The sequence below is a fragment of the Mastigoproctus giganteus genome, chromosome 4 (assembly GCF_048544385.1).
Source record: "Mastigoproctus giganteus isolate SK-2022 chromosome 4, ASM4854438v1, whole genome shotgun sequence".
Lineage (NCBI taxonomy): Eukaryota > Metazoa > Arthropoda > Arachnida > Uropygi > Thelyphonidae > Mastigoproctus > Mastigoproctus giganteus.
In genome coordinates, this window is record NC_143578.1 from 219,653,213 (window position 1) to 219,679,756 (window position 26,544).

At 38.7% G+C, this 26,544-nt stretch overlaps 1 protein-coding gene across 3 annotated transcripts in view; it reads right to left on the bottom strand.

Annotated features, from left to right (window-relative positions):
• Positions 1 to 11,091: 11,091 nt before the first annotated feature.
• The window catches only part of LOC150087417 (uncharacterized), a 149,511-nt gene continuing 134,058 nt past the window's right edge, over positions 11,092 to 26,544 (bottom strand). For all 3 annotated transcript variants that reach the window (XM_090371168.1, XM_090371169.1, XM_090371170.1), the window contains exon 2: positions 11,092 to 13,469. In XM_090371168.1, the coding sequence (XP_090227294.1) occupies positions 12,457 to 13,469 (1,013 nt within the window). In that variant the 3' untranslated portion in view covers positions 11,092 to 12,456. The remainder of the gene's footprint in view (positions 13,470 to 26,544) is intronic.

Genomic DNA, 26,544 nt, shown 5'->3' on the forward strand with positions numbered 1-26,544 from the left:
TAAATTTCGTCTCCCGATGTGTGTTAGTATCAGTAATGGCAAATGATGCAAGAAAACAAGTTTCTACAGCATCAGCCAAAAAAAAAAAAAAAAAAAACAAGTCACCCATCCATACCCTCCAAGAACTTGTCAAATCTAATTCTCCCTCGAAAATGTATTCAACCCATCCACTTCCCCAACAACAGACAGGGCAGTATTTATGAACAAGCATATGAGGTGCTAGCCTTGAGCCTCACCATTGAGGGATGGAGACCTCAAATGGCTTCTGTGATGTCAAAATTTTAAAGCGATTTATTTTTTTAACGCCCTGATCTAAACTAGGGCCCACTTATACCTACTACTATGCAAACACAGGTGAAATTTACCGAAAGTGTGGATGACTCATTTCTGCAAAAGGACAGATTAATTTCCAGAATAAATGAAAATCACTCTCACCTAATTCTCTAATGTGGTCAACCTGTGTTGTAACAGTAGAACACAGGTTGACCATGGCATATTCGCGTCGGGAACATGCTTTAATGTTTTCTACTGGTTACGAACACAAGAAAGCAATTGATCAGAGCGACTTCTCGGTACAGCATGTGGAACTCGGTTGTAAATTTGTTACGGAGACCAATAAATTGTGAAATGTCCCTTTAGTTCTTAATTCGTGCATTCTACAGCATTAGCTCTATTGCCTAAAGGCTAGAGGTAAGCGACACAGGTTAGTTCAGTATTGTTTTTTATATTGCGCGGTACTACGTTTGTTTTAAACAGATCGGTAAAAATAATTTATTTTTTCTGATTATGTTTATATATGCAACTTTTTTTTTTTTTTTTTTGGACTGACTCTGGCTCACAAGAGCTTAGCGCCTCAGGCCCCGAGAAGTGTAAGTATGGTCCTGAGAACAGGTAGAAGCTTGTCCCAACAATCAACCCACGGCTGGCTGCAGGAAAACTTCTGCACCTATCCTGCAGTAAACCTTCCTCAACTTGAATATATGCCCCCTCATGTATAGGCTCAGCAAGTTGAAGAATACCATTAACATTCAGCTTACTTAATCCAGTCAAGACTTTAAACATCTCAATAAGATGTTATCGTAGGTGCCTGGTCTGAAGATGCTGCAATTTTGTGAACTGAAACCTTTGTAGGTAAGGAGCACCCTTTTGTTTACTTCCCCAATCTGCTCTGCACCCATTCCAGCAGTTCTACATCCTAAAGTGAGGTATCCACACCTGTATACAGTACTGTACTAGTTACAGAAGAAGGTTCAATGGTTTTGCTCCAGAAAACTCGAGTATATCGTTTAGTAGACACGGGCGTTCATAGGGTAGGTTGCGACCAGATGTCAATTGAAAATTTCCGCTGCCCCCTTTAAAATTTTCTTCATATGTGTATGTAAGTGTCATGGTTTTAGGCGACCCTTGAACACTGGCGCCCGAGTGCAGTGCACCCTTTAACCCTCGGGACATCCGGCCCCTGAGTAGACAGGAAAATCAACCACAGAATGCACCACATTTGATATAATTATTATCCTCTCTGCACTGGGTGGAAAGGGTCTGGGGTCGAATCTTGTCAAAGAGGAGAGGAAATTTTATCAGCTCTAGTCATGTGGATCAGTTAGTATCATTCGAAGATCGCATGGTTTTTGTCCGATAAATCTACCACAGAATATACGCAATTCACAGACACGGTATTCTGATGCCTCGTAGCTTTCGTTGCTTTGGCATTTAAGACACGTGCATATTTTGTGGAGACGCCCTGATCAGCTGCCAGCACCCTACCGACCTAGGCGAACCATGCAGCCAATACCCCTTCCCCAGATCTCAGGGGCAAATGTAGGCTCAGGTTTCTTGACACCCTAAACGACTGCCTAGGTGGCCTATATGGATAGGCCGTCATCCAATTAAGTCAACTTCCCTATTCGAGTTTTAAATTCGAATATCACATTAAGATAATTTAAACAACATAACATTGAAAATTATTATCCAGCTACTCACATTGTGAAGATAAAACATTGTCAATCTTACATTAACGTGTGCAGTTCTTAGAGAACAATGTTGTAGACTTTATGCACAGATTTTTGTCATCTATATTGTTTTCTTCAAGTCTGGAGAAAGACATGGAACCTTTCTTCAAGCGCCACTTGAAGAAAAATATAGAATTTCTAGAAATGGTTTAGAGAAGAGCGACTAAATCGGCAAAGAGTGCTAACCGATGTCAATATGAAGAAAGGCTTAGAAAGTGCAGCCTACATAGCTTGGAAATTGATATCGTGGGGGGGAGGGACCTGACAGAGATGAAGAAGGCCCTAAAGAGAATCAATAAAACGAAAGAAGGTGTATTTTCACTGGCAAGAGAGGAATCGGAGGGGCACAAATACAAAATTTTGGAGAGCAACAGAGGGCTGAGGCTCATGAAGTTTACCTCCAAAAAGCATATCTTAGATCATTGGAATGAATTACCTGTGACACTTGATCGAGGTGAATAGTCTGATAAAGTTCAAACCAGAATCTGCAGGCACTTTTTTTTTTTTTGGCAGATGCAGAAAAAAGTCAGCAAAAGGTTGATGTTAGAGGTGAGCGCCGGTTCCGGCGACTCGTAGAGGCGAACAGGCACAGCACTGTTGAACAGTTGACTACCCAATGCAACGCTCGTACGTATGGGCTATACCAGCAGAATACCACTACTGCATCCTCTGCTAACCCAGGTTCATCGACATAAAAGACTCGTTTTGTGCAAAGAGCATGCAAGTTGGACGTTAGAAGACTGAAAGGTGTGCTGGTCGGATGAGTCCCGTTATTTACTGCGCACCATTTGATGGTCGTGTACGGATTTGGCATCACCAACATGAGGCTCTTGAACCATCATGCATGGTATCAAAGGTGGAGGCAGTTGTATGGTGTGGGGCATGTTTCACTGGCAGGAACTTGGACCTCTGGTGTATATGAAACAACGTAACAGTGGTCTCCGCTATCGTCAACTGCTTGCTGGCTTTGTACACCCCGCTATGTTACACTTTTTCCCGAATGGCGATGGTGTCTTCCAAGATGACAATGCGCCGATCCATCGGGCACTTGTGCAAGAATGGTTTGAGGAACGCAGTTCTGACTTCCAGCTTATCGATTGGACTGTCTGCGCGTGTAGCACAGTGGTATCGTCACCGTCCTCCCCACACCGGGTGGAAAAGGCCCGGGTTCGAATCCCGTTGATCACGCGAGGAACTTTAGTGGGCTTTTTTTCACTCCGTGGCTGAGTTAGTCGGTCTCAGGCATAGATAGCAAGGTTTTTTCCCCTCAGAAACTGGGGTTTTTTCGTCCAGCAAAACAGGCAAATCGACCAGAGAACACACGCAATTTACAGACACGAATACGGGTTAATGTAATCATTTACGGGTAACCCTAATATAGTAATTTGATTTTTTTTTTTTTAATCGATTGGACTCCACTCCCCCGATATCAATCCCATAGAGCACTTATCGAACACTATGGAAAGGCATATCAGGCGTCTGGATATACCAATCACCTCCATACCTGCATTACACACAGCTTGGTTGGCCATACCTCCCGAACGCTTCCGACATCTTGTTGAATCAATGCCACATCGGATAGCTGCTGTACTGAGGGCAAAAGGAGGTCCTACGAAGTATGAAGCCACAATTCAGTGATCACTCAGTGTATATATACAGGGTGTCTCAAAAATACAGTGCATAACTTCAGGAATAAGTTCCTCATATGTAGACAATAAAAACATTTTTTTATACTTCATACGAAGTATGAAGCCATAATTCAGTGATCACTCAGTGCATATATACAGGGTGTCTCAAAAATACAGTGCTTAACTTCAGGAATGAGTTCCTCATATGTAGACAATAAAAAAATTTTATATCAACATAGTTCAGGAAATGCTCGGTTCCCGAGTTATTAACTGAAATGTCTTATCTCCCGCAGGTGATTTCCTTCATCACAAAGTACTGACAGAATCTGGTGGTTTTCCATTCCGACCATGTATTCAAATCAGGAGCAAGCGGATATGCACTTTATGTACGGTTTGGCGGACGGCAATGCTGTGGAGGCTCGTCCTTTGTACCACGAAAGGTTCCCAGAACGAAGATGTCTAGACAGGAAAACGTTTGAAGGTATCCATCGCCGTTCTTTGTGGACATGGGACCTATTGAGGATGACAAAGATCTACAACTCCTGTAGTAGAGGGGTGGACCAACTGTCTGGCCTCCACACTCATCTAATTTGAACCCACTGGATTTCTTTTTGTGGGGCCATTTAAAGTCATTTTTGTATTTGACTCTGGTAGCTGATGTGGAAACTCTCCGCAATCGAATTGTGGCGGGTTGTGAGACAATACAAAACATGCCAGGAATTTGGCATCGTCTTCGCGAGTCCATGAGACGTCGATGTGAGGCCTGTATTCAGGCAGAAGGTGGACATTTTGAGCAATTACTATAAGGTGATGTGAACAGTTACGTGTCATAGACAGACCTTCAAAACTGGGAAACCAAGCATTTCCGGAACTATGTTGATATAAAATATTTTTATTGTCTACATATGAGGAACTCATTCCTGAAGTTATGCTGTGTATTTTTCAGACATCCTGTATAAATATACAGCACAATATGGCCCTACTCGCTGATATGCCTAAAACAAAAATCCACCCCACAATCATCCCTCCTTACTAGAAATCGACATCCTTCATGTGTGCAGTCTGAGCAAAAGGAAGGAAAGGACTCCATGAGACAGTTCACTGAATCCATTATCCATTCAGAGCCCCATATAACTCAAACTTCACCACAGGGCACCCAGCTGCCAAACGATGCAACTTGCAGGACCGAAGTCGCTTCTAGCAAGAGTACTTTGCCCCTAACAGATCCACTCTACCACCCCCCCCCCCTCCAAAATGAGGCCCAACGAATGTTTCTCAGGATGGAACAATAACCTGCTCGGCGAAACTCCTGTATATAACCGACAAAATCTTGTCAGCCGCGCAAGCACAGCTGACAAGATTTTGTCGGTTATATACAGGAGTTTCTCTGGGCAGTATGGACGAGCTCACACAAGCTGTGCTTGTGTCAGCTCGTCCATACTGCCCAGAGAACTACACAACCAACCCAGGTTCCCTCCTCCCTACCACCCTGAGTGCATGCCAATCCAGGATGACCGGTATACACATTGAGCACCCTGCTTTCGCCAATGTTAAACTTCATTTGCTATGTCTCAGTCCATCCAGATCTTTCTGTAGCAGCAGCTTTATTACTAAGACTTGAATTAGCTGAGTGAACTTGTGGCTGCTAAGTAGGTTTATTGATTTCTGTCGTTAGTAAAATCACAAAAACATTTCTACCGAGTGGCTAAACACTGATTCTAGCAAATCTACTGGTCGCATTTAACAACTGCAGTGGCAACTTTTCCATATTGTTTCCCTAGTACAGCTGTAACATAGGATTGAGTTATAGTTTTGGATGGATTTGTCCGTAGCTGAATATAATAACAAAATAATGGCTTGAAACATGACACATCACATGTGATGGAAGCCAATGTTTGTTTGCCAGCTCATACCAGCCTGCAAAGAAATTTCAGAAATGATGCCATTTTGATTTGAATCTGATTTATTAGTTTTACAATTCCTTCCATCTTGGAAGGAATTCTGAAACTAGCAAATCAATAAAATAATTGCAACAGATGTTACAGAAAACTTAATTATCTGTAACATATGAATATCGAAATTTGTATTTACTTCTGTGATCTGAAGAAGAAGCCATTTTTAGGAGACAGTCCGAAAGCGAGATCTTATCCTATATCTCTGAACGGTGTTCTCTTAACTTTTTGAAATTCACCTGGTTTGGTTGTTAAACCAAGAATTAATTTATTAGGTAACCTACCTAATAGCGAATAGGTCCACTTTGTCAGGGCATGCACTCAACGAGGTGTCAGAAGCATGCCACAGGGATGTTGGTCCACATTGACCCAATTGTTTCCCACAGTCATTGCAGATCTCTACTCCAAAGAGCTGTCCACGCAGGTGGACCACTTGTTATAGTCACAATTCTTCCCACACTGGGTGAAAAGGCCCGTTTTTGAATACTGTCAATGACGCGAGTAACTTTAATGGGCGTTTTTCATTCTGTGCCAGAGTTCGTCGGTCTCATGCGTGGACAGCAAGGTCGGCCTTTCCCCCAGAAAATGACACTTTACTACTCCAAAGAGTTCCTTCCTTCCATCCCATAGAAGCCTCATTAGATTGAGATCTGGTAATTGGAAAGGCTATGGTAGTAGGCTGGATTCACTCTCATATGCCTTGAATCAGTTCTGTATAATTCTGACTTTTGTAATGTGGCACATTATGCTGTTCGAAGAACCCATTTGCAGGCGGATACATTGCACCCACGAGGGCATGTGCCTGGTCAGAAACAATTTCCAGGTGACCTGTAGCATACAAACATTGCTCCACGGGCCACTACCAACCAAATTGTTGATACTAGCAGTATGGTTCCATGGATTCATACTATTTTCATCAATTCTGGTTCTCCCATCAGCCATAATCTGGATTCATCAGACCAGGCAACATTTCTCCAATCCTCCAGTGTTGCTGTTTCTGAGCCCACTGCACTGCACTACTTTTTTTTTTCTTTGTTGTGCTAAATTGTTATTTGACTGACACTATTACCCTGACGCCTTACTATTACCCTGCACAAGTCTTGTGGGTCTCTCACATCACCGAGAGCCATAGGAACAATTTCGATTACAAGATTTCCTTTGGCTGGATATGATTTGGTTATTGAACCAATCTCAATGCACTCAAGGCACAATCATACATGAAAATCCCAGCAGTATTGCAGTGTCCGAGATAATTTTAGTCTGTAGAGATAGGGAGGTCATAATCCTACTGTATAAGGCAAATGTAAGACCACATTTGGAATACAGCATTCTAGTATGGAAACCTCGTCTAAAAAAAAAGACTGAGCTTCCTGATAGGGTCCAAAGACGGACAACTCGAATGGTGAGATGGCAGGACCATATGAGGAAAGACTCCGATTATGTGGGTTACAGAGCTTGGTAACCAGGCACTGCAGATGTGACTTGATTGAGGTTTATAAGGCTCTGAAAGGGATTAATAAAATGAATGAAGGTGGAATTCTTACTGTTATAAAGAATTCCAGAACATACAGGTGTTGAGGTTTAGATTATATTATAGCAAGTTTTCTTTTAGCCAGCAGGTCGTTGATTGCTGGAACAAGTTGCCTGCACAGGTAGTTGAAGCTGAGTTTGAATAAATGCAAAGGTCAACTGGACAGTTACCTGTGTGAGGAGGGAAGCACATAATTTGTATTTTTTTTTTTTTATCTAGTTCCTTTTTTTTTAAACCAGTGCAGCAAAATCCTGTGGCTTCCTTGCACCATACGTCAAATACTATTACTATTTAATGTACTGTATTTGTCAAACGCATTCGATAAACACAGAAGAAGGAATGAAAAAGGTGTTTTCGTTGGCATGAGTAACTGTGAGAAACATGCCTTCAAGCTATTCATATTAACATCTATGAATAGCTTGAAGGCATGTGAAAGCCGAAGAAATTCCATCATTGAGATCAAAAAGCGGCCAACAATGTACGCCAAGCAGGCTTGAATTTTGAACAAACCAAACATTCAACCCATCCTACTTTGAACTTAGCCAGACTTACTGACTTTGCTGCATTGGAAGACAACTTATTCGGAGATCGATAAACTGCTGCCCATAGGTGAACTTCGTGAGAGCCAGCCTTCTCTTATTACCTGAGCTTTTATATTTGTATCCCTCAATTCTCACCTATGAGTGAAAACAAACCACCCTCATTCAATTTACTTAACCCCTTCAACATTTTATACACCTCATTCCGATCTCTCCTTAGATGTGTGGTTGTCAAACTTTACAGTCCACACATAAGCCATTCATCATATGTGCATCCATTTACTCTCGTCGCTAATGCGATCATCCTTCTTTGAACCCTCTCGAGTTCTGCCTTTTTAGGTGGTATTCAGACCTAATTGCGACATTCTAAATGTGGTGTAACCATTGACTTGTACAAGTGAATAAACACATCCTTATCCAAACTAGCAATGATCTTGCAAATCATAGACAGGACACCTTGTGCCTTCTTAGCCACTTGTTTTAATCGCATTGAAAATTTCGTGTCTGAGTCGTAATCCGTATATGACTCCAGGATTTGTGTTCCCTAAAATAGCCTTTATAACCTGATGATTAGAAGCATAAATCTTAGTTGCTGTTTCTCGGGCCATATATGCAACCGACCTTGGTAGATGTTTCACTATTTTTCTATCAACTGAATTTTACGACGTACAGTACAAAGCAAAATTTATATTTACATTCCATTATTTATTGAAGTCCTCTTGAACTAAAGCAGTGTTAACCGATTTCACGGGGAGGGTTCTCCCCCGTAATTCTGGATTTGCAGTCTGTCAACACAGTTCTGCTCATGCAGATATGAGCAACTGGTTCGTTAATTACTCGAAATTTTTGTTGCATCGATAAACATAGAGATTGTGCCCACCCGTATAGCTGAGAATATTCTATTGATAGAATTCTCTATTCACATTACCTTTGCAATGATGGACTACAGAAAATAAGCTGAAGACCCCAGCAGATAGGAAATATCGCAAACCACGGGCTCAGCAGATGGTTAAACCTCATGAAGACTTCGTGGTCGAGTTTTTACTGATTAGTTGTTTCCAACGATTTTTTTCTCCTTGAGGTGCACCTCTCACGCCCTCCTCCCCTCTCCACCCAACTGTTTGCAAATGGGTATAGAGGGGTACGTTCACATTATGAAAATAGCTGTTATTGATGTTATCGATTTTCAACACTTGATGACTGACTACAGATCTCCCTTTCAACAGAATTATTTATGAACTGCGCAAACTTGTCCTCAACAATAATTTCGCGGCTCGCAAAAATCCGATCATTAAATCGCGCAACGAACCAAAATATAAGACTCGGTGCTAGAAAATCTGAGAATTCACAATGCAAGGATATTACAAAACACTAAACGTCTGTACTTTTTACTTTTTATAATAGGCCAAAATAAAACCACAATTGTTCACTTTATTCAGACTGGACATTGCAAATATAAGCCTTCCGAGTACGGTATCAAGTAGTGCATGCGCCTGTATTAAGCGCCAAAGCTATGACGCGTTTAGTTTGTGTCTGTTATTTCGTGTATTCTTCGGTCAGTTTGCCAAACCTAAAACCCTAGTTTCTGGGTGGGGGGAATAAAATGCAACCATTGCCTGAGACTGATTACCTCTGCCACGTTGTGGAAAAACGAAGGCTTATCTACTAGCACTTTCCTGTATATACATGATTCTCCACGAAAATGAATAACGTCAGTTAATAAAATAAAAGTAAAAAAGAATTCAAATAAAAACAGTTAAAAAAAAAAAACGCTGATACAGATATTAATAAAATAGTAAAAGTGTGCTTTTTTTCCTCTCCTTCTGGTTGCACAACTCTTTCGAGGGATTTTCAGATTTCTCCTAGAGGCGTTTTAATAGCAACTTTTTTGCAGAGAAAATTCCCTTGTGACATACAAGCATCACTAAATAAGAGGAGGCTGCGTCATCACGGAAGACGTCCGCTACGAAACACTTCGTAAAATTTATTAGGTCATAAATCTCAAACCTTTGCCGACTAGATACATTTAAGAACTTCGTTATCTTTTGTGTCATTCGGTATTTGATTACAGCATCCATCTTTTCGCTTTTGTCTCATTTTATGCCTGTACATTTTTCAGGAATTTGCTTTAAATACTAGTCTCGAATTTAACGTACACTACCTCAACAAAAGATAGAGATGAGACCTCACTGTATTGACTTAAAACAGTGAGGTCTCATTAAAAACTAACGGTACCTCTTAGTAGTCCTGATTACAACACCAGAGTCAGTTAACACGATTTTTTTTATATATATATATTGGATAATGAGCAGATTAGAAACCTGAAAAGCATAAAAATGACATAAAACTGGCTGGGAAATTTCTGATTGACAATGCATAGACTATTTGGCCAAAAAAGTACTGAAAGTAGAACACTAGGCCTGACGTGTCAGTGCAAGATGCAGCACTACACCTGTTCGAGTTGTCCGTGATTTGAGTCCACGTGATCACTAAATGACTAATCATATTCTCGTCAAAATAACTAGTTATGAAATCTTCTACCATAACTTTATAGTCGAACACATTGTATTTAATTTTTATTGATTTTTTTTTTTTTAATTTAATTAAATGCAACTATTATTAAAGCAGAGGCACGAACTCTTAAAGAGAATCCCAAAATTACATATCTATGACCTGTTTTGATAAAAATTTAGTTCAGTAAAACTTATGGCGTATGATCCTGTGGTGCAAGTGCACAAAGGCCCTGAGGTCATCGTGGCCGAAAATGAAATAAGGTTTTGTGGGCCTATAAATAAATGTTGCACCGCAAGCTCATGACCACACGCCACTTACTCTAACTTGATATCACAAGATTAGCTTTCAGATGGAACCTCTAGTTAAAATATAAATTGCTCTTAGTCTTATGTGAGTGATAATTGTCGTGTGGTGTGATCTTTTTTGCGAAGTAATCATTTTAGTCCTTGGGTGTACATTAAAAAAAAACATTAGGGATTGTCTATACATGTTGCTTGCAAGCTGTTTCAGATTTTTTACTGGCATGCCAAATTTAGATCACTAAACTCGTGAATCATTTGTGGGTTAAGTGAGAATACACCCACTAACACAGACAAGATTAACCCCCTCACTCGCACAATGTGCACGCTACTAAAAAATAAAACTCTGAACAGTACTTTTGTTTTAATATTACCAACAATTTTTGCGAAGAGTTTTTTTTTAAGAAGACAAACCTGCAAAATTTCTAACACGCAACTCGTAAACTGGCCGCTAGATGGAAGCACACTACTATAAGTACAAGAACGTAACAGCCTCGCAAGTTATCACAAAGCATATAAATTTTAAACATATATTATGTTAGAGATAATTTACAGGTACGTGTTATTTAAATATTGTGATGTGTAGCAGTATATGTATAATTAAAAAACAAACACAAAATTTCATTGAATGGGATTTTATTCTTCACACACTACCCACCCCTACCACACCTTAGTAACATCCTGGCATTTGAGTACACTCAAACTGTACAGCAATCTGAACTGGTAGTACGGAATGTACAGGTGTATCATAGCAACATGACTAGGCATTTCGAAAGGGAGGGGAATATGTACGCTTCTCTTTCCATCTTCGATCCATTCGCAATATCATCTAAAAAATGCAGCTATGAATAACGAGAGCTCTAAATATACAAAAGTTGCATATTTTTTTAAATCGAGAGTAGCATTAAATATGGGAGGTTATCTCTCAAAGTAGGAGACATCAGAAGATGAAAAAACGGCAATAATAACCTTACCCAATTGTTATTTGTACTCTGAATGCTTGAGGTTGATTCGCAGGCAGGCATTGGGAAATCGAGGGATAGAATAAGGGATATTGCAGATGTAGTGAAACCAGTGGGGCGTCTTTTTTTTCGGCTCGAATTAGGATACAATAAAAGTTCAGGCAACAAGTTTCAATGAATGTTCTCTAAAGTAATTACCACTACAATAGGCTTATTACTTCTGAGACCAAAGAAACAATGCGTAGCGCCCTCTCTAGTCTCGATTCGTAAGTCTATATATAAACAATAAAGAAAATTCATTGAATTAGTATTATCGGGAGGGGGAAAATGCTGCAGTGTTACCCCTTATTCATCCCCTAGTTACAAGGCACCAAATGCATACAGAACAAAATACACTTCACTGTACTTTTTTTACAATATCCCTTTTCAATACTCTAAGTACAGCAACTATCAAAAACCCGTTTAATGAACGATTGCACTCGTTCGGGGGTTAGGCATATTCTATTTCTAGTATGGGCCACCTGGCAATAACTTTGCCGACTAAATTTTTGCTTTCACGATTACATATGCCGTACAAGTTTTCAAGCTACAATTTCTAAAAAAATAAACATGCTTAATGACCAACCATAGTATCTAGTTTTGAATATCTTAGCCTTTGGCCTACCCCTATACAGCAACAAGTCTTAAGTGCAACAACAGGGGAAGGGCTGAAACCTAATGCAGTGGTGGATGTACAAACCAAGATGTCACCATAAGGAAAAAGAAATCCTATGTCTTATCTAATGCTAACAATACTCTGTGAATAAGTGCGCAACCCAGATGTATTAAGGCACTTAGTTAATAGACCGTGTGTGTATTTGTGTAAGGCCTAGTTGGGCCTACAGCATCAAAGCCTCAGCCTACAGGATATTCACAGTCCTAGCATTTTCCTCCACACACCTCGGGCTAACTAACAACTTTTTATTTTTATTTTTGAGCACTTACTGCTACAAGAAAGCTGAAGGAGGTAGGAGCCACCAGAGTCATAAGTCTGGTGATGAAACTGTTATTGGGGTTTCTGTGGCGGCCTGTGCTTCAACTTCTTTTCTTCGCTTTTCGAGTTCTTTTACTGCCGCATCCATTAGGATATAAAGAAAATAGAAGGGGTCCTCTTTGTTGTAGGTTGTGGGGGGTGTGGGAGGAGGTGTATTGGTAGAGGACTGCCACCCAGCCTTAGCATCGTCATCCATCGACGTTTGTTCCTCCTCTTCTTGCAATCCGTCTCGTATCTCTAGTTGCCTTCCATTGTAGCTCTCCAGTGTAGCCGGGGGCTCAGCCTTTAAGATGTCGATGTCGTCACTTCGCGAAACAAACGCTTCACAGTCTGCATAGTGTTCTTCGTATTTAGGTTTTTTCCGTAGAATATCGTCATCATCTTCTTCGTCTTCTTCGGCCGACAAGGGGGTCTTAACAAGTAGTTCCTGCTCGTGTGAACGCTGCCACCTTTTTGTTAACTTGAGGGGACAGTTTGACGGCAGGTCGTGAGACGAAGTGAGCTGTGATGAACTGGAGCTTCGGCTGGCATCGGAATCTTCACTGTCTACATCCCCATCTGTGGCACTGTCGTCAGTCAGTGAAACGGAGCGTCGGGGAGACACTAAATTTCGACTGGATTTGCACGAGGGTCCGTTTGCAGCTCCGTGACAAACACTTTGCATCCGATGAGAGGTATTGCCTTTGCGCGTGATGGTGTACTGTAATGGGTCGTTGCCTTCCTTTCGGATAATGTCGGGCAGAATCCGCCGACGAGCATTGATAAACCAATTGCACACCTGCAGCACACTCAGATTGGCTTCCTTTGATAGCAACAGTTTCTCCTGGTCCGACGGGTAAGCGTTGTACCGATGTTCATACAACCACATGCGAAGTATTCTGACCGATTCCTTCGGAAGATTCCCACGGCGTTTACGAGGAGTCAAATCATTCTGGTGCTTTGACTCCGATCGAGGATAGGGCATAGGTTCGTCACAAAGATGCATCTGTAATCGATCTCGCCCTGTTAAAAAGAAGAAAATAAATAAATTACAAAAAAAATATACAACGTACCTCTATCTGAAAATGTGTTATAGCTTTTAAAACAAATAACTTTAAAAAAGAATCACATTAAAATGAATTTAAAAAAAGAGCCACATCATGAGTGAACAGATTACACATTCTGGAAGCCTTGTCCAATTAATTCGTAGTCTCTTGATCTTGCATAAGATAAACCACACACATTGTTAATTCAGTTGCCTCATTTAAAATGTCCACTTTTGTTGTATTTTCATTAAAGATTGGTATTTATTACTTGCAATGTTCCTTGGAAGTCAATAAACGCAAGACACTAACGGCTCAGAAGATAAGTACAAATTAAGCGAAAGCAGTTCAAGGCTACTGAAATAAAGGTTTGTGGGATTCCCTGGATAGCAGCGCGGATATTCGAGTCACCAGTAGGTGTAATACAAGGAAAAAAAAGAGATGGTAAAAGTGATGAAGCAAGAAGTACGGTAATTGAAATGCAACATTCAAAACAAACAACCCGGAAAAAGCAGATAATGAAAAGAGGTTGGGAGCAAAAAGTAGCAGAGGAAAGTCATTCTAAAACAACAAAACTATAAAATAAAGCAAAATGCAGCCATGTTGATCCGCAGAGATAAAAGAAGGAAATGCCATAATGAAGAAAGCGAATTAGATACACTGAGTATCGGAAAAGCAGAAATGTGAATATTCGAAAACAAGAGAAGAGCATGGAAGGCAACTGTGCCATGTAGTGTGGCTAAAAGCTCTCCGCAAAGTTGGTCCCACAAGAGCTAGTTATTGTCAGTGACCGTATTGTCAAGGAAACAGGAAATATATTGAACAAAAAGGATAGGTGGGATAGGATCAAGGTATGTCTGCCAGAGACAAAAGTAAATGACGTTGTAGAACAGATATCTTTTAAGGGCACAAAAGGTGATAATGTTGTACAAGTTGGCACTAATGAGTAGGAGATCCTAAGACTTACTTAACAAGTAAAGGGCAATGTTGGACAGACTGTGTAGAATTTCCTTAGTGTAGTCTGTGCTTGTTAACAGGAAAACTGTTTTTACAGTGATGGGATGCACTGCACTTAGATAGAAGGGATGCCAGAACACTCGCTGTTGCTATCCAGGCAGTGTTAGGCGGGACGAAAAACATAGCTTGGGGAGGGAACAGAATAATATATTAACTAGAGTTGCAGGCAGAGGTGAAAGTGATTTTTGCACTGCTTCTATTGGAATATACAGCAGCCTGGAAAGCTAGGTATCGGGGATTTCAACCACTACTGCGGGTCATCATGGAAAAAGTAAATAGATGGACTGTGTTAGGATAACCAAGTGTAAGAATAGGTACATGTACACTAATGCTAGGTCCATAGTAAATAAATTTGATCAATTTGAAGTACAGATTAAGTCACAATGTGTACAGCACCATATTGGAGAGGTATTCTTTATCTGATTATCAGCAACGATTCTTCGTGCATTAAGATTCTGAAAGCAAAAGACCCATTGGGTGGCAGTGATCACAGTATACTACATAACTACTTAAAAGACATAACTGCCAGGGATAAAAGGAAGGGCTTTTGCTTTCGTAAAAGTGACTACAGTGGAACCACGTGATGATGTAACTGACAGCAAATTCTAAGCGAAAATCATTTATGGAAATAATCATAGAAGTTACTAAGCTTTTCATACAAACTAAAATATACTGTTTAAGGCTTAGACCTATATGAATATCAAATGAACTGAAATTTGTGGCACAGAAGAAAAATGCGTGGTAGGCATATAAACTGTCAGGCGACACAGGCGCTTATGGTAGATATAAACTAGTCTGTAATCAAAGGTTAGGAATATTACGAGAATGTCTCTGCAAAGAATGCCAAGAAATGCAGCAAAGACTTCTTTACTTATTTTAACAGTAGAAGGAAGCGGGTTGATTCACACTGGTCACTTGACGTCGACGGTTTAACTGCTGACAAACGAAATAGATTTTTCGATGTACATGAAGAATTTCTTTACGGAAAGGACTGCCAGAAGTTTATCAAACTAACAGGCAGTTATATGATTTTGTGATAACTTAAAAATGGAAGAGAAATCGTTGAAGCTAAAAATTAATAAAAAAAGCACAAGGGGTGGTTGGGATCTATCCAAGTATATTAAGGCAAGTAGCAAAGGAGCTAAGCAAACCCTTAGCCATAATTATAAGAGAATCTTTGGATCCATGGGAGGTCCCTATGGACTGGAGATATGAGAATGTATCGCCAATCCACAAAGGGGAATCAAAAGCTGACACGAGAAATTACACACCTTTTAGCTTCACTTCTGTTTCAGGGAAAATAATGGAATCTCTGGTTAAAGAAATAATGCAGGGTGACCTGGACAGGAATGCAATCATACTACAGCCACAGGATGGATTTGTTTAAGGGGGGATCTTGTCTGACCAATTTGATTGGATGCTATGATGCGGTCACAATGGAACTTGATGCAGAAAATTAATTTTTATATCATGTACTTCATGAAAGCTTTTGATACTGTTGCACACAAAAGAATGCTGTACAAACTGGAGCAGTGTGGCATTAAGGGCAAGTTACTGTCATGGATAGTTGAGAGGTAGAAGACAGAGTGGTTATTAATGGACACTGCTCTTCGTGGACTAATATTATTAGTGCAGTGATGGACCAATTGTTGTTTTCAATATTTATTAATAATGTTGATGAGGGTATATCAGGCTTAATATCTAAGTTTGCAGATGATACAAAGGTTGGCAGGGTAGATAACGACAGTAATCAAGGTAAGTTACTACAACAAGATCTCGAAAAATTAGGCAGATTAGCTGAGAAATGGCAGTCAAAGTTTAACACAGACAAATGCAGGGTGCTACATATGGGTAGCAGCAATCGCAGATTAACCTACCAACTATGTGATAAATGAAGAAGATCCGGAGTTAATTGTGCAGTCAGATATGAAGTTCTCTGAGCAATGTAGACAGGCTGCCTGGACAGCTCATAGGGTTTTGTCTATGATATACAAGAACTTAGCTATCAGGGATAAGGATACGATTATCGCGTTTTATAAGGCAATAGTAAGGTCGCACCTTGAATACCGCATACAGATCGAGAGGTCTCATTGTGGAGCTGCTGGAACAAGTGCAGAGAACGGCAACGCAACGAGATTGGTGAAAGGTGATCTTACCAAGAAAGGATTCAGTTCTGTAAATTGCAGCGTCTAGAGACTAGGCGCCTGCGAGGTGTTAAAGCTTTGAACAAGCTCAATGCTGATGGCATTTTTCCTCCTCAGAGGAAACACACGAGAAGAGCATAATTTGAAATTGAGGTTACAGGACTGTGGAAAAGTTTGCCTTTAGCTAGCTGTTGATTGTTGTAACAATCATTCAAGGAAAAACTAGACAAATTATTTGAGGGGATGGACATGAATGTGGGAAGTTTTTTTTTTTTTTTTTTGGATGATGCTTTATAAGCTTGCTTTTTTTACATCATTTGCCACTCTAATACTAAAAGAGGCGACAGGATATCAAATGTCTGGTAAAGAAGTATTCTGGTACCACTACGTATGTAGGGAAAACACCTTGAAGCGTAAAAGTATATAGCGTATCATCTGACTAAATAATTATAATTTCTATCACCTGCAAGTACGAAACGAATTGCAGGTGACAGAAATTATGATTCTGGATTTAAGCGCGTTAGGACATGTCTTCAGAACGTCCGTCTGTTCGCATGCAATAACTCGACTTCTAGTGGACTGATTTTCGCGAAATTTTATAATATTTGGCTCCTTTGGCCTTAATTACAATGCTCTTGTAGCCAAAACACTAAATAGTTTGTTTCTTGCTGTGCGGTCATTGGAGGAATGTAATATGGCGGATGAGCAGAAAGGAAATGTTCTCGTTTTCGGCATGTTCGAGAATACAAAACGTTGATGTTGTTCGTGAAAACAGTTATATATTATCAGTTAATTATTTGAATAATTGCTGTAATAACTCTAACAAGTTATTAGTTGTTTACTTTTCACTTCAATTAATCACAAATTGAAGTGAAATCTAACGTGTCTGAAATACAGCGCGTTCCGTATATTAACTAACTTGCTGCTTTCCATCTTTGGTCATTATTTTATCACTGCAGCCTTATTTTTAAATTTTGATGTTTAAGTTTTAAAATAATTTCGTTCTTCTCCACATGAAGATTAGTTGTAGCGAATCTTCAGAACGAATACAATACACCGGTGCTCACGATCGATCAGTTTTTTGGGAAATGACCGAGGGAAAAAATTCTGGAAGAAAAGATACTCATTTTGCCTCAGACCGGATAAATCGACTCTACGTGAAAACGTTTTCGGTCAACAATGAGAATTGAACCCAAATCCTCCCAAACGGATTAAGAAGCAGCTAAGTCATTGCCGTCAAAGAGAACGAAGGAATGCTGCGTTCACATATGGAATTCACAAGCAGAAGTCGCAGTGTTTATTTGAAATTCAAGAGCCTTCACACCTCTTTACTTTTAATGTTGCAATAAACAATGCCGCATTCGCTTCAGTGCCACGTATGTGGGAACTACAACTATAAATATAATTAAATCACACGCTTTCTCCATGACAAAATTATACAGTACTTTATCGGCGCATCACGTAGTGTTCTTTACAAAACTAATCAGAACTGAAGACACCTACGACAATGCAAGAAAGTACCTGTAGTGTCATCTCCGTGCTACACCCCTTCAAATCAATTTACTTTTGTTTCAGAAGTACACCGATGACGTTGTTAGATTAAAGTGAAGAAGGGAACTTTCCCGTAGAGGGGAAAATAAAGCATTTTAATAGGCAAGATTTTAATTTATAAGTTGTAAAATCTAATCGGTAATACTTAAGTCTAATTTTAATAGCAAATACTCATGGGGGACGTTTCTACTTCCTCCACCTGAGATCGGCTAACTATATACTCAGTTGAAAAGGCCTTTAGAAATTCCTCCAGTCATCGACGGGACTCGAACCAAAACATCCAAGAGAGTGACATGTAGTGAAGCCACTATGACGTCATGAAGGACATTCTGACTTGCATAAAGCAAGTGATGCTCCCTAAAAAAGCATGCCTTTTCTTATCAATTAAAATATTTTAGCTATAAAACGATACCGAACAAAAGACAACAGACTGTGGATCAACTATAAAAGCGATTCTGAAAGTTAATTCCAACTAAAGCTAAAGTTGGGAAACACTGTGACTAGAAGAAAGGGTCGGGTTGCTCTAAGTTATTACGAGGAAAGTCAAGACATAAGCATGTCGCGTTTTAAATTGCTTGTGTTCTTAAGACTGATTTGTTTGCGTGATGGACTAAAAACTGGAGTTGCAACGTAACAGGCAAGGAGTACCAAATCCAGCCAACCACGACAATTCGACTTGTGTACGAGGAAAAGAAGAAAACATAATGACGCTTGGGCAGGAGCCACATGTAGAGAACAAACCAATCAAAAAGGTTATGGAAATAAATACAATAAAAGGAAAATTTGTATAAAATGGGAAAGGTTGTGTGGCTTAATTTAAACGCTAAGGCAACTAAGGTCATTCGGTGTCGGTAAATTGTGAGATTATCGGAGCTGTACCGGTACGTGAGAGGAAAAAAAGTTTTAGGCTTTTATCATCCCAGTTGCGTTGCCATGGAAGCCAGGTGAAAATCATTTTGACGATGGTTGATGTCTTTTCTGAAATTTCATCAATTCCGCGGGGTTTGCAGTGGGTTTAATGATCGAAATCCGCATAAAACCAAAAGACTGTCGAAATTAGAAACGAATGCCCAAGTTGCCGGCCGTGGGATATTACGAATTTCCAGCGCTTTCCGGCCGCAGTCGTCGTAAACGAAATCTCGCCTCCACTTGACCACGCTAATGAGTTCCCGCTCACCGCCTGCAAATGTGTAAATAGCCGTACGAATTCACACGACCCGAAGGAAGTACGAAATGCCGAACCGCTCTCTTTCCTGTTCTTGAAGCTCCGTCGGACACGCTATGATCACACTCACTTCCGTTTTGCATCTCCGTACGACAATCAGCAGGTGGATCCGAATTTACGTGTTTCGTGGATGAGTAGTTTGCGTGTTGATGCACTTTCTCTGGACTCTTTAATGACGGAAATACAGGTTAGTATGTGACGGCCGCTGAAAAGGAAGATGTTTTACATCCCGTCTTTAAGAGTGGCCGCAGTCCTCTTTGATGACGGCTGTGGTTATTACAGTTCTCAGACAATTTACAGAAGTCGCGTTGAACTCTAGTACGAAAGGATTCCACCAAATCTGTGGATAATGTTCGCGACGAAAGAGCAAAACAAACCAGTAAAAATACAAACAATGCACGATATTTCAGTCTTTTAATCTGTCTGTTCTGGGTGGGTGGCTGGAATGGTTACGCCTTCTTTTATTTTATTTAAAAATAAACAAAATATTTGGTACATTTGCTCGCATAAAGGACTATACCTCCTATTCGTCTTGTAGTTACAATCCATCTCACTTTGGGAAACAAAGCTGTAAATACCTGCATTATCGTATGTTTGTAAAACAATGTTTAATTTAGTGTTTCTCAACCTGTGCCGCGAGTATGCTTCAAGTGTGCCACGGAAAATGCAAATAAAAAAAAAATGGTAAATGTAGAACAGGATGCCACTCCATAATGCTTGAATCCGTCCCGAATTAGCAGCGTATCATAACCGGCCCTTTTGATTTCACTGTAGTGCTAATTACTAATCAATAATTGGTTGAATCTGTCTCGAATTGGTGGCGTAGCTACCTACTTTTTTTCACTGGAGTGGCACCCTGTTCTTCATTTGAGCCAAAAAATTTACAAATCCGAGTTTTATAATAAAAATTAATTGTATTTTTATATAATTATGTTAATTTTTTTACATTTTAAATTTCATATACGTTAAAAAAGAGATATTAAAAGCATTATAAAAAAACAAGTGCATTATTAAATATTCACAAACTTCCCCTTTGTGAATATGAGTACAGTCAAGTGTAATGTGCCCCAAAATTTAGGGTCTTTAAAAGTGTGTCGCAGCAACGAAAAGGTTGAGAAACACTGGTTTAATTGTTCTAAACATAAATTTAATATAAAGTCTGTATATAAAATAATTCGGGAAGAGGCTACATGTTCAGTACGTAACCTAGTTGCATGCAATTCATCCTACCCTAGAATGCAAATAGTACCCTCCTGGGGTATGGCTCCTTTGTGGAACAGCGGAAGCTCCAAATCAAGTTGTAATATTTAAATAATAAGAAGAAGAATTCTTTATTATATATACAGAAAGCACATTGCTGTATACAACTCCCTTCACGGCTACAAGCCAGGGGTTGTAGCCGTGAAGGGCGTATTTTATTTATAAGATTGACATTTATAAAATGTCAATCTTATAAATAAAATACGATTGGTAGTTTACTATATCAGTCTGACACTTTATCGGGACATCCAGTAATACTCGTTTGTTCGCAGTTAAGTGTTTAACAGATTTAATTTTCATAACTTTTGCTTGATCAACAACTAAGGGTTTCACGGTTGTATTGTATAAATGAATCAAGATAATATGTACCCGATCAATTATTAGTAATTTTGAATACTGCAATTCACGCGGAGCAGTGTAGTTTAACTATATACAATAAATGAAAACTTCTGTTCTGAACTGTGATTTTTCCATGAAAACAGAATTAGATGAAAAATATAATCGAATATATACTGCATATCTTAGGGAGTATTTCCAAGTTGGGTTTAAAATACTGTACATCGATTTTCTTACATCAAACTTAAAAACGTAAAAGTCTTAATAAGTTTCACCTTTCCATAAAGCCTAAAATGGAACTATAACTGTATGAATATTACTTATATCCCCCCCAAAAAGAAAGAATAAAACGTGTTTTTGTTTTTTTAAAGCTTTTGAAAACCCTGCCCACATCATAATTGTTTTTTTTTTTTGTTGTTGTTGTTTTACCAAAGAATCAAAAATATAAAATTTTAACTTTCAGCTATCAATTCATTTTTTTAAATGAAATTTTTAAAAATGAACTGAACGTCCATAACTCGATTTGGACTCAATGGCAATATTACCATGAACAAAGTAATCACAATCTAGTCACACAAAAAAAAAGTGGACTTGGGTTGGGTCTCGTACAAAGTCGTTACTACAAATTCTGATTCCCCCCCCCTCCAAAAGCGATATCAGTACAGTATAGTAGTTTACGCCACTATTCCCATATAAAGAGACATCAAGCTTTTTATCGAGTATATATACAACGAAAACACTGTGCGAAGTAATTCATATATGAAACTGAGGGGCAGTGAGGCTAAGACGAACTGGACCAGAGCAGTTTAATTAAAGAGATCGTTATGAAAACTTCTGACAATATTCTTTAGATTGAACTGAACATTTAAAATAGAAATTCACTACTACAGAAAAAAAATATGGTTATAAATAACAGCAAGTGACTGAGATGAGACATTACGCAAATTGCTCTGTAGATAAGTTTCAGCAGACATGATTTTTTTTCCCTTCTCCGCTTTTCCACTGCACAAGGAAATATTACACCAAGTATGCTTTTTATGAGCACTAATATTAATGCTCATCAAAACGACAGAAGGCATTTTGGCAACGAACTGTATTAAACGATGCTTATAATTGCTTGTATATCAGTTACAATTGTAACCAAATCAGTACGACCCTTCTTTCATATAAAATATGCATAAATCGTTAGAACCATATTAAAATTAATATCATTACAAAGTTATTGACCTCCTTTGAGGAGGGTGAGAATCATTGACTAACACACGCTTGACTTTCGTACCATTTTCAATATCGTAATCGTTATTCAAGCCATGATAGTGACAAGTCAAAGTGAAATACCTAACGAGACAAAAGAGGAATCCTGACTCTTATAAAGAGTTCAAAATAAAGCAGGCACATTTACGTTACTCACGTTGCAGAAAAAAAAAACAAAACACTACCATTCCCCGCATATCAGAACATTCATTTTTATCCTCTGATAGACTTTTGGGATTATCAGACAAGTTCACTCAGGAAATTTACATTTGATCTAATTTCAGCGTCAATGATAGTGAATAAAATTTTTCATGAAGAATCCACTCGCAGTTGAATCATATGAAAAGAAAAAAAAAAAAAAGGTTTCCTTTCAAATTTAACTACTGCTTGATTGCATTGACAGTCCAGTACTAGGATTTTTTTGTCTAAACGAGTTCAAATGCGAGTTTCATAAAACATACTGACGTTTAAGAGCACATTGATCTGATATTGCACATGACCTCAATTATGCAATTTCGGAACATCCAATTTAGTGTTTGTTTAGTCAATATGCCAAGCACGTTACAAATACAACGGAAGGAAATTTCATTTAATGATGATTCAAAAAAATGTACAAAGAATTTCGGAAAGTCCGTTGTTTTTTTTTGAAAGAAACAATGAATTTAATACTTTGAAAATTGTGACTACTCGATGGATCGATCGCATGGTGTTTTGAATGCGTCAGTAGCTTGTTACTTCTACAGAACAAAACTCTCGATCGTTTGGCGTGTGGTTTGCAAAATTTGACAATATTTTACCAAGACCACTTCCAAGACAATCTCTGAGCTTCCGACTGTATTTGCATACGACTTTAAGAAGTCGTATTTGGTAAATGTTTCGCACTGAAAATAAATTTGCTCAACGGAGATACGAACTGCCAAGTACACCATTACGTTTAGTTTTAAATGTAAAATCGGGCGCCCAATGACCTCTATGTTAAGCGAATATTGCGCGTCACATCTCACTTAAAATATAAATTCCTAATTGCCCAGACTCAATCAAAGAAACAGAATTAAGGGATCTTAATTCAATTATGATTAAATGTAAAGTTTAATCATAATTTAGGGATATTTCGCGACGACACTCTAGCTTTATCAATATGCTGTTAAGCCTTACTTGGCAAAGATATCTCTAGAACAGTTATTTCCCTGTGGTTTTTGTAATCGATGGCATTACAGCTCCAACATGTCCCCCACCTCCATCTTCCTGTCCCAGTACTACCCTAGTTGTACCCCATCTAAATCGTCTGTCTTTGTTAACAGACCTTAGGAGTGCCTATTTGGGAGGGAACTAATTTATCTTGCCCTACTGCAAGATAAATCCCAAAATTAAAATAATTTCAAATTATATAGCGCCATAATATTGTGCCCAGCCCATTTTAATCTATAATACCCAAGCTCTTATTGTTTTACGTTTAAGATCTTAACTCAGTGAATACTCTATCCATCCCAACGGGGCAACCAAAAACTATACCGGAATACTCCTGCCCTGTTTTATTTGTTGTAATCATTCTAGGACAACTATCATTTAGTGCTATCAATTGTTCTTACACCGTGACAATATCGTTTCAAGATTCGTACGTTTAAGTAAGGTTCTTAATCTAGAAGGGATGAATCATCAACTATAATTTTTGCTTATATTATAGTCTTACAAGCACAACTTATCTACGCATGTACATATTTTGCTCAGTCGCATTCAACATTAGTGACTGTTGCTAGGTTACAAAAGTTGCCTAGCAACGGTCACAGGACAAGAAACACGTGTGTGGTCAAATTCGCCTCTGTCAAAAATGGCGGGAAACGCTGCCACTCGCGCCTTCTGAGAAACACTTACCAACCATATTGAAATAACTGATTATTAACCACACTGCACTTAATATCTCGGTAACTAAGACGGAGATAAGGTAGCGTGTGAAAAAATTTATAAAACCAAGTCTTCGTTTAGATGAGGCAGGGAACATAATCTAGCCAAGAACAATGGTAGCCCTCAAAGATTGAGGACTTCAATTGTTCCTCTTACCCTAGATCTCAGGTAAAAAGAATTGCGTTAACCTACTCTTCCATTTAAAGCTATTAGAGGATTAAAATTTAAAGGATTAGTTTCTTATTGTGAAAATTGCTGTAACCAAAGTATGACGTCACAGTGGAATATCCCATTAGATGATTAAAATAGCTACAGAAGTGAAAAAGAAATCGGCGATAACAAACACCTCTAATCACTTGTGATAAAATATATCGGCTATAAAAATGAGAATAATTTAGAGAATTGTAATTCTGTAAATTCCGAAGATCCTTAACAGAACTTAAACGTTCTATTTCATCGAGAAAAGAAAGAATAATGTAAAACATCCATTTAAATATTATATTAGTTCCGAAGGTCGGTTTGTCTGTTTTGTGTCAAACTACAGCTTCCTACTTATTTTGGCGCTAAAATGATCGCAGAAAAACCATCCTACTTATTTTGGCGCTAAAATGATCGCAAGGAATAAGCAGGTCACGCACGTAAAATACAGAATGACAGAAAAAAAAATAATTAACGCGTTTCTTCTCGTATAAAATAAGTTTCCATAAAAACCAGGCCCATTGTTTATCAGCTAGCTATAGAATAAAGTTAATTGTTTATACGCGAAACTTTGTAATTGAGCATAAAGGGCAAAATAATAGCAAAAATAAAATATCCACGTCAGCCTATATTGGAAGGAGATATGAAGGAAAGGTTAATATTACAGTACTTGAACAGTCTATGGACTAAATACAAAATAATATTTTATTGCTGAACAACTTCAAAATGGAAAGCCAAAACTGACTTTCATATTTTCACTCGGCAAAAACACGTGGCTTTGGAATGCATAATTCATGCTTTAAACTGTTCTCAATCGAATGTCCTAGAATAACTCAACCTTTATATAATCACATTGTCTTTGTGTTGCACGCTCAAGATGGCTGACTGCATCTTGAAACGGCGTACATTTGACGTCCATCGGTGAAAACAGCAATGATCTGTTGTGACTTGTAACAATGTGTCAAAATTTCAAGATGGCTGCTGCCATGAAAAAAGCATGCATGTGACAGATGCGCACAAGTAAGTTACAGCGTAGGAAAATAATACTAAAAGCTGTTCAGCTTTATTAAACTTATATAACCGCAATAAGGATTTTAATTTAGGGGAAAGAATTCAATGAAATATTCACGGAGTGAGAGAAAAAAAAAAAAAGTCGTATTCTCAGGCCGATCAATTAAACTGAATTGAATTAATATAACTGCAAAGCACACCATTTACTAAGGTATTTTCTTTACAACGATGCAGTCATCTCGCATTATTTAAAACACTTAGCCGCACAAAAGTTCATTCTAAACCAAATCCTTGAAAAATCTTAATTGATTAATCTACCCTAGCCACGTGCTTCGAGTCGGCGTTGACATTGCGGGAATATTGAAAGCTTTTACAATTCATAAATAATTTTAGCTAACAAATTACTTAATTTAATGACCAGTTTAAACCCTTACCTTCTTTTTCTTCTGCGAGATTGTTTTCTTGCGATCCGTAAAATGAAAACTTCTTCATCGTAGATTCACTCTGACAAACGTATTCAAACAGCTGTGGACACTGACCAACCCGCGCGATGTCACTCTAACCGAACAAGTGTCTTGACCCTATGCGCATTACTCAGGGCGCCACCGTTAGTCACGTGGTAAAGAACTGACCGCCGTGTGTCATACCCAGCAGTTCTAGGTATCGTATTAAAAGTTTTTAAAAAAATATCGCATTAAAGCATTTAAAAAAATTTATTAATTTTAATCGTCTGCCAATTCTAATTAAAATCGTATACAGTATATTATTATTTATTTATGACGTTTGATAACATATATACACAAAGTTTGACAGTTACGAAACCCCAGCAGCAAAGCATGACGTCATCAGTCAACAGCAAATGGGGGTGTTAAATTGAAATGTCACTATACATGGCTCAGAGGATTAACAAATATATTTACTGTCTGCTGATGGATTAGTTCGTATTTTTCCTTATAAAATCGTCTGCTTTATTTCCGATTATTTGCATTTGATTATGCTTCAACTGATCCTTCGTGATTGGAATAAATTTTTATTTTGTCAGAACAAGAAGAACAGCAATGCTCCCTGGAGCCCAAATAGTCACACTATATTCTAGTATAGGAAGAATCAACATGAAGGTAACGAATGTGGTGTTGCATTCCTAAACAGATATGAAA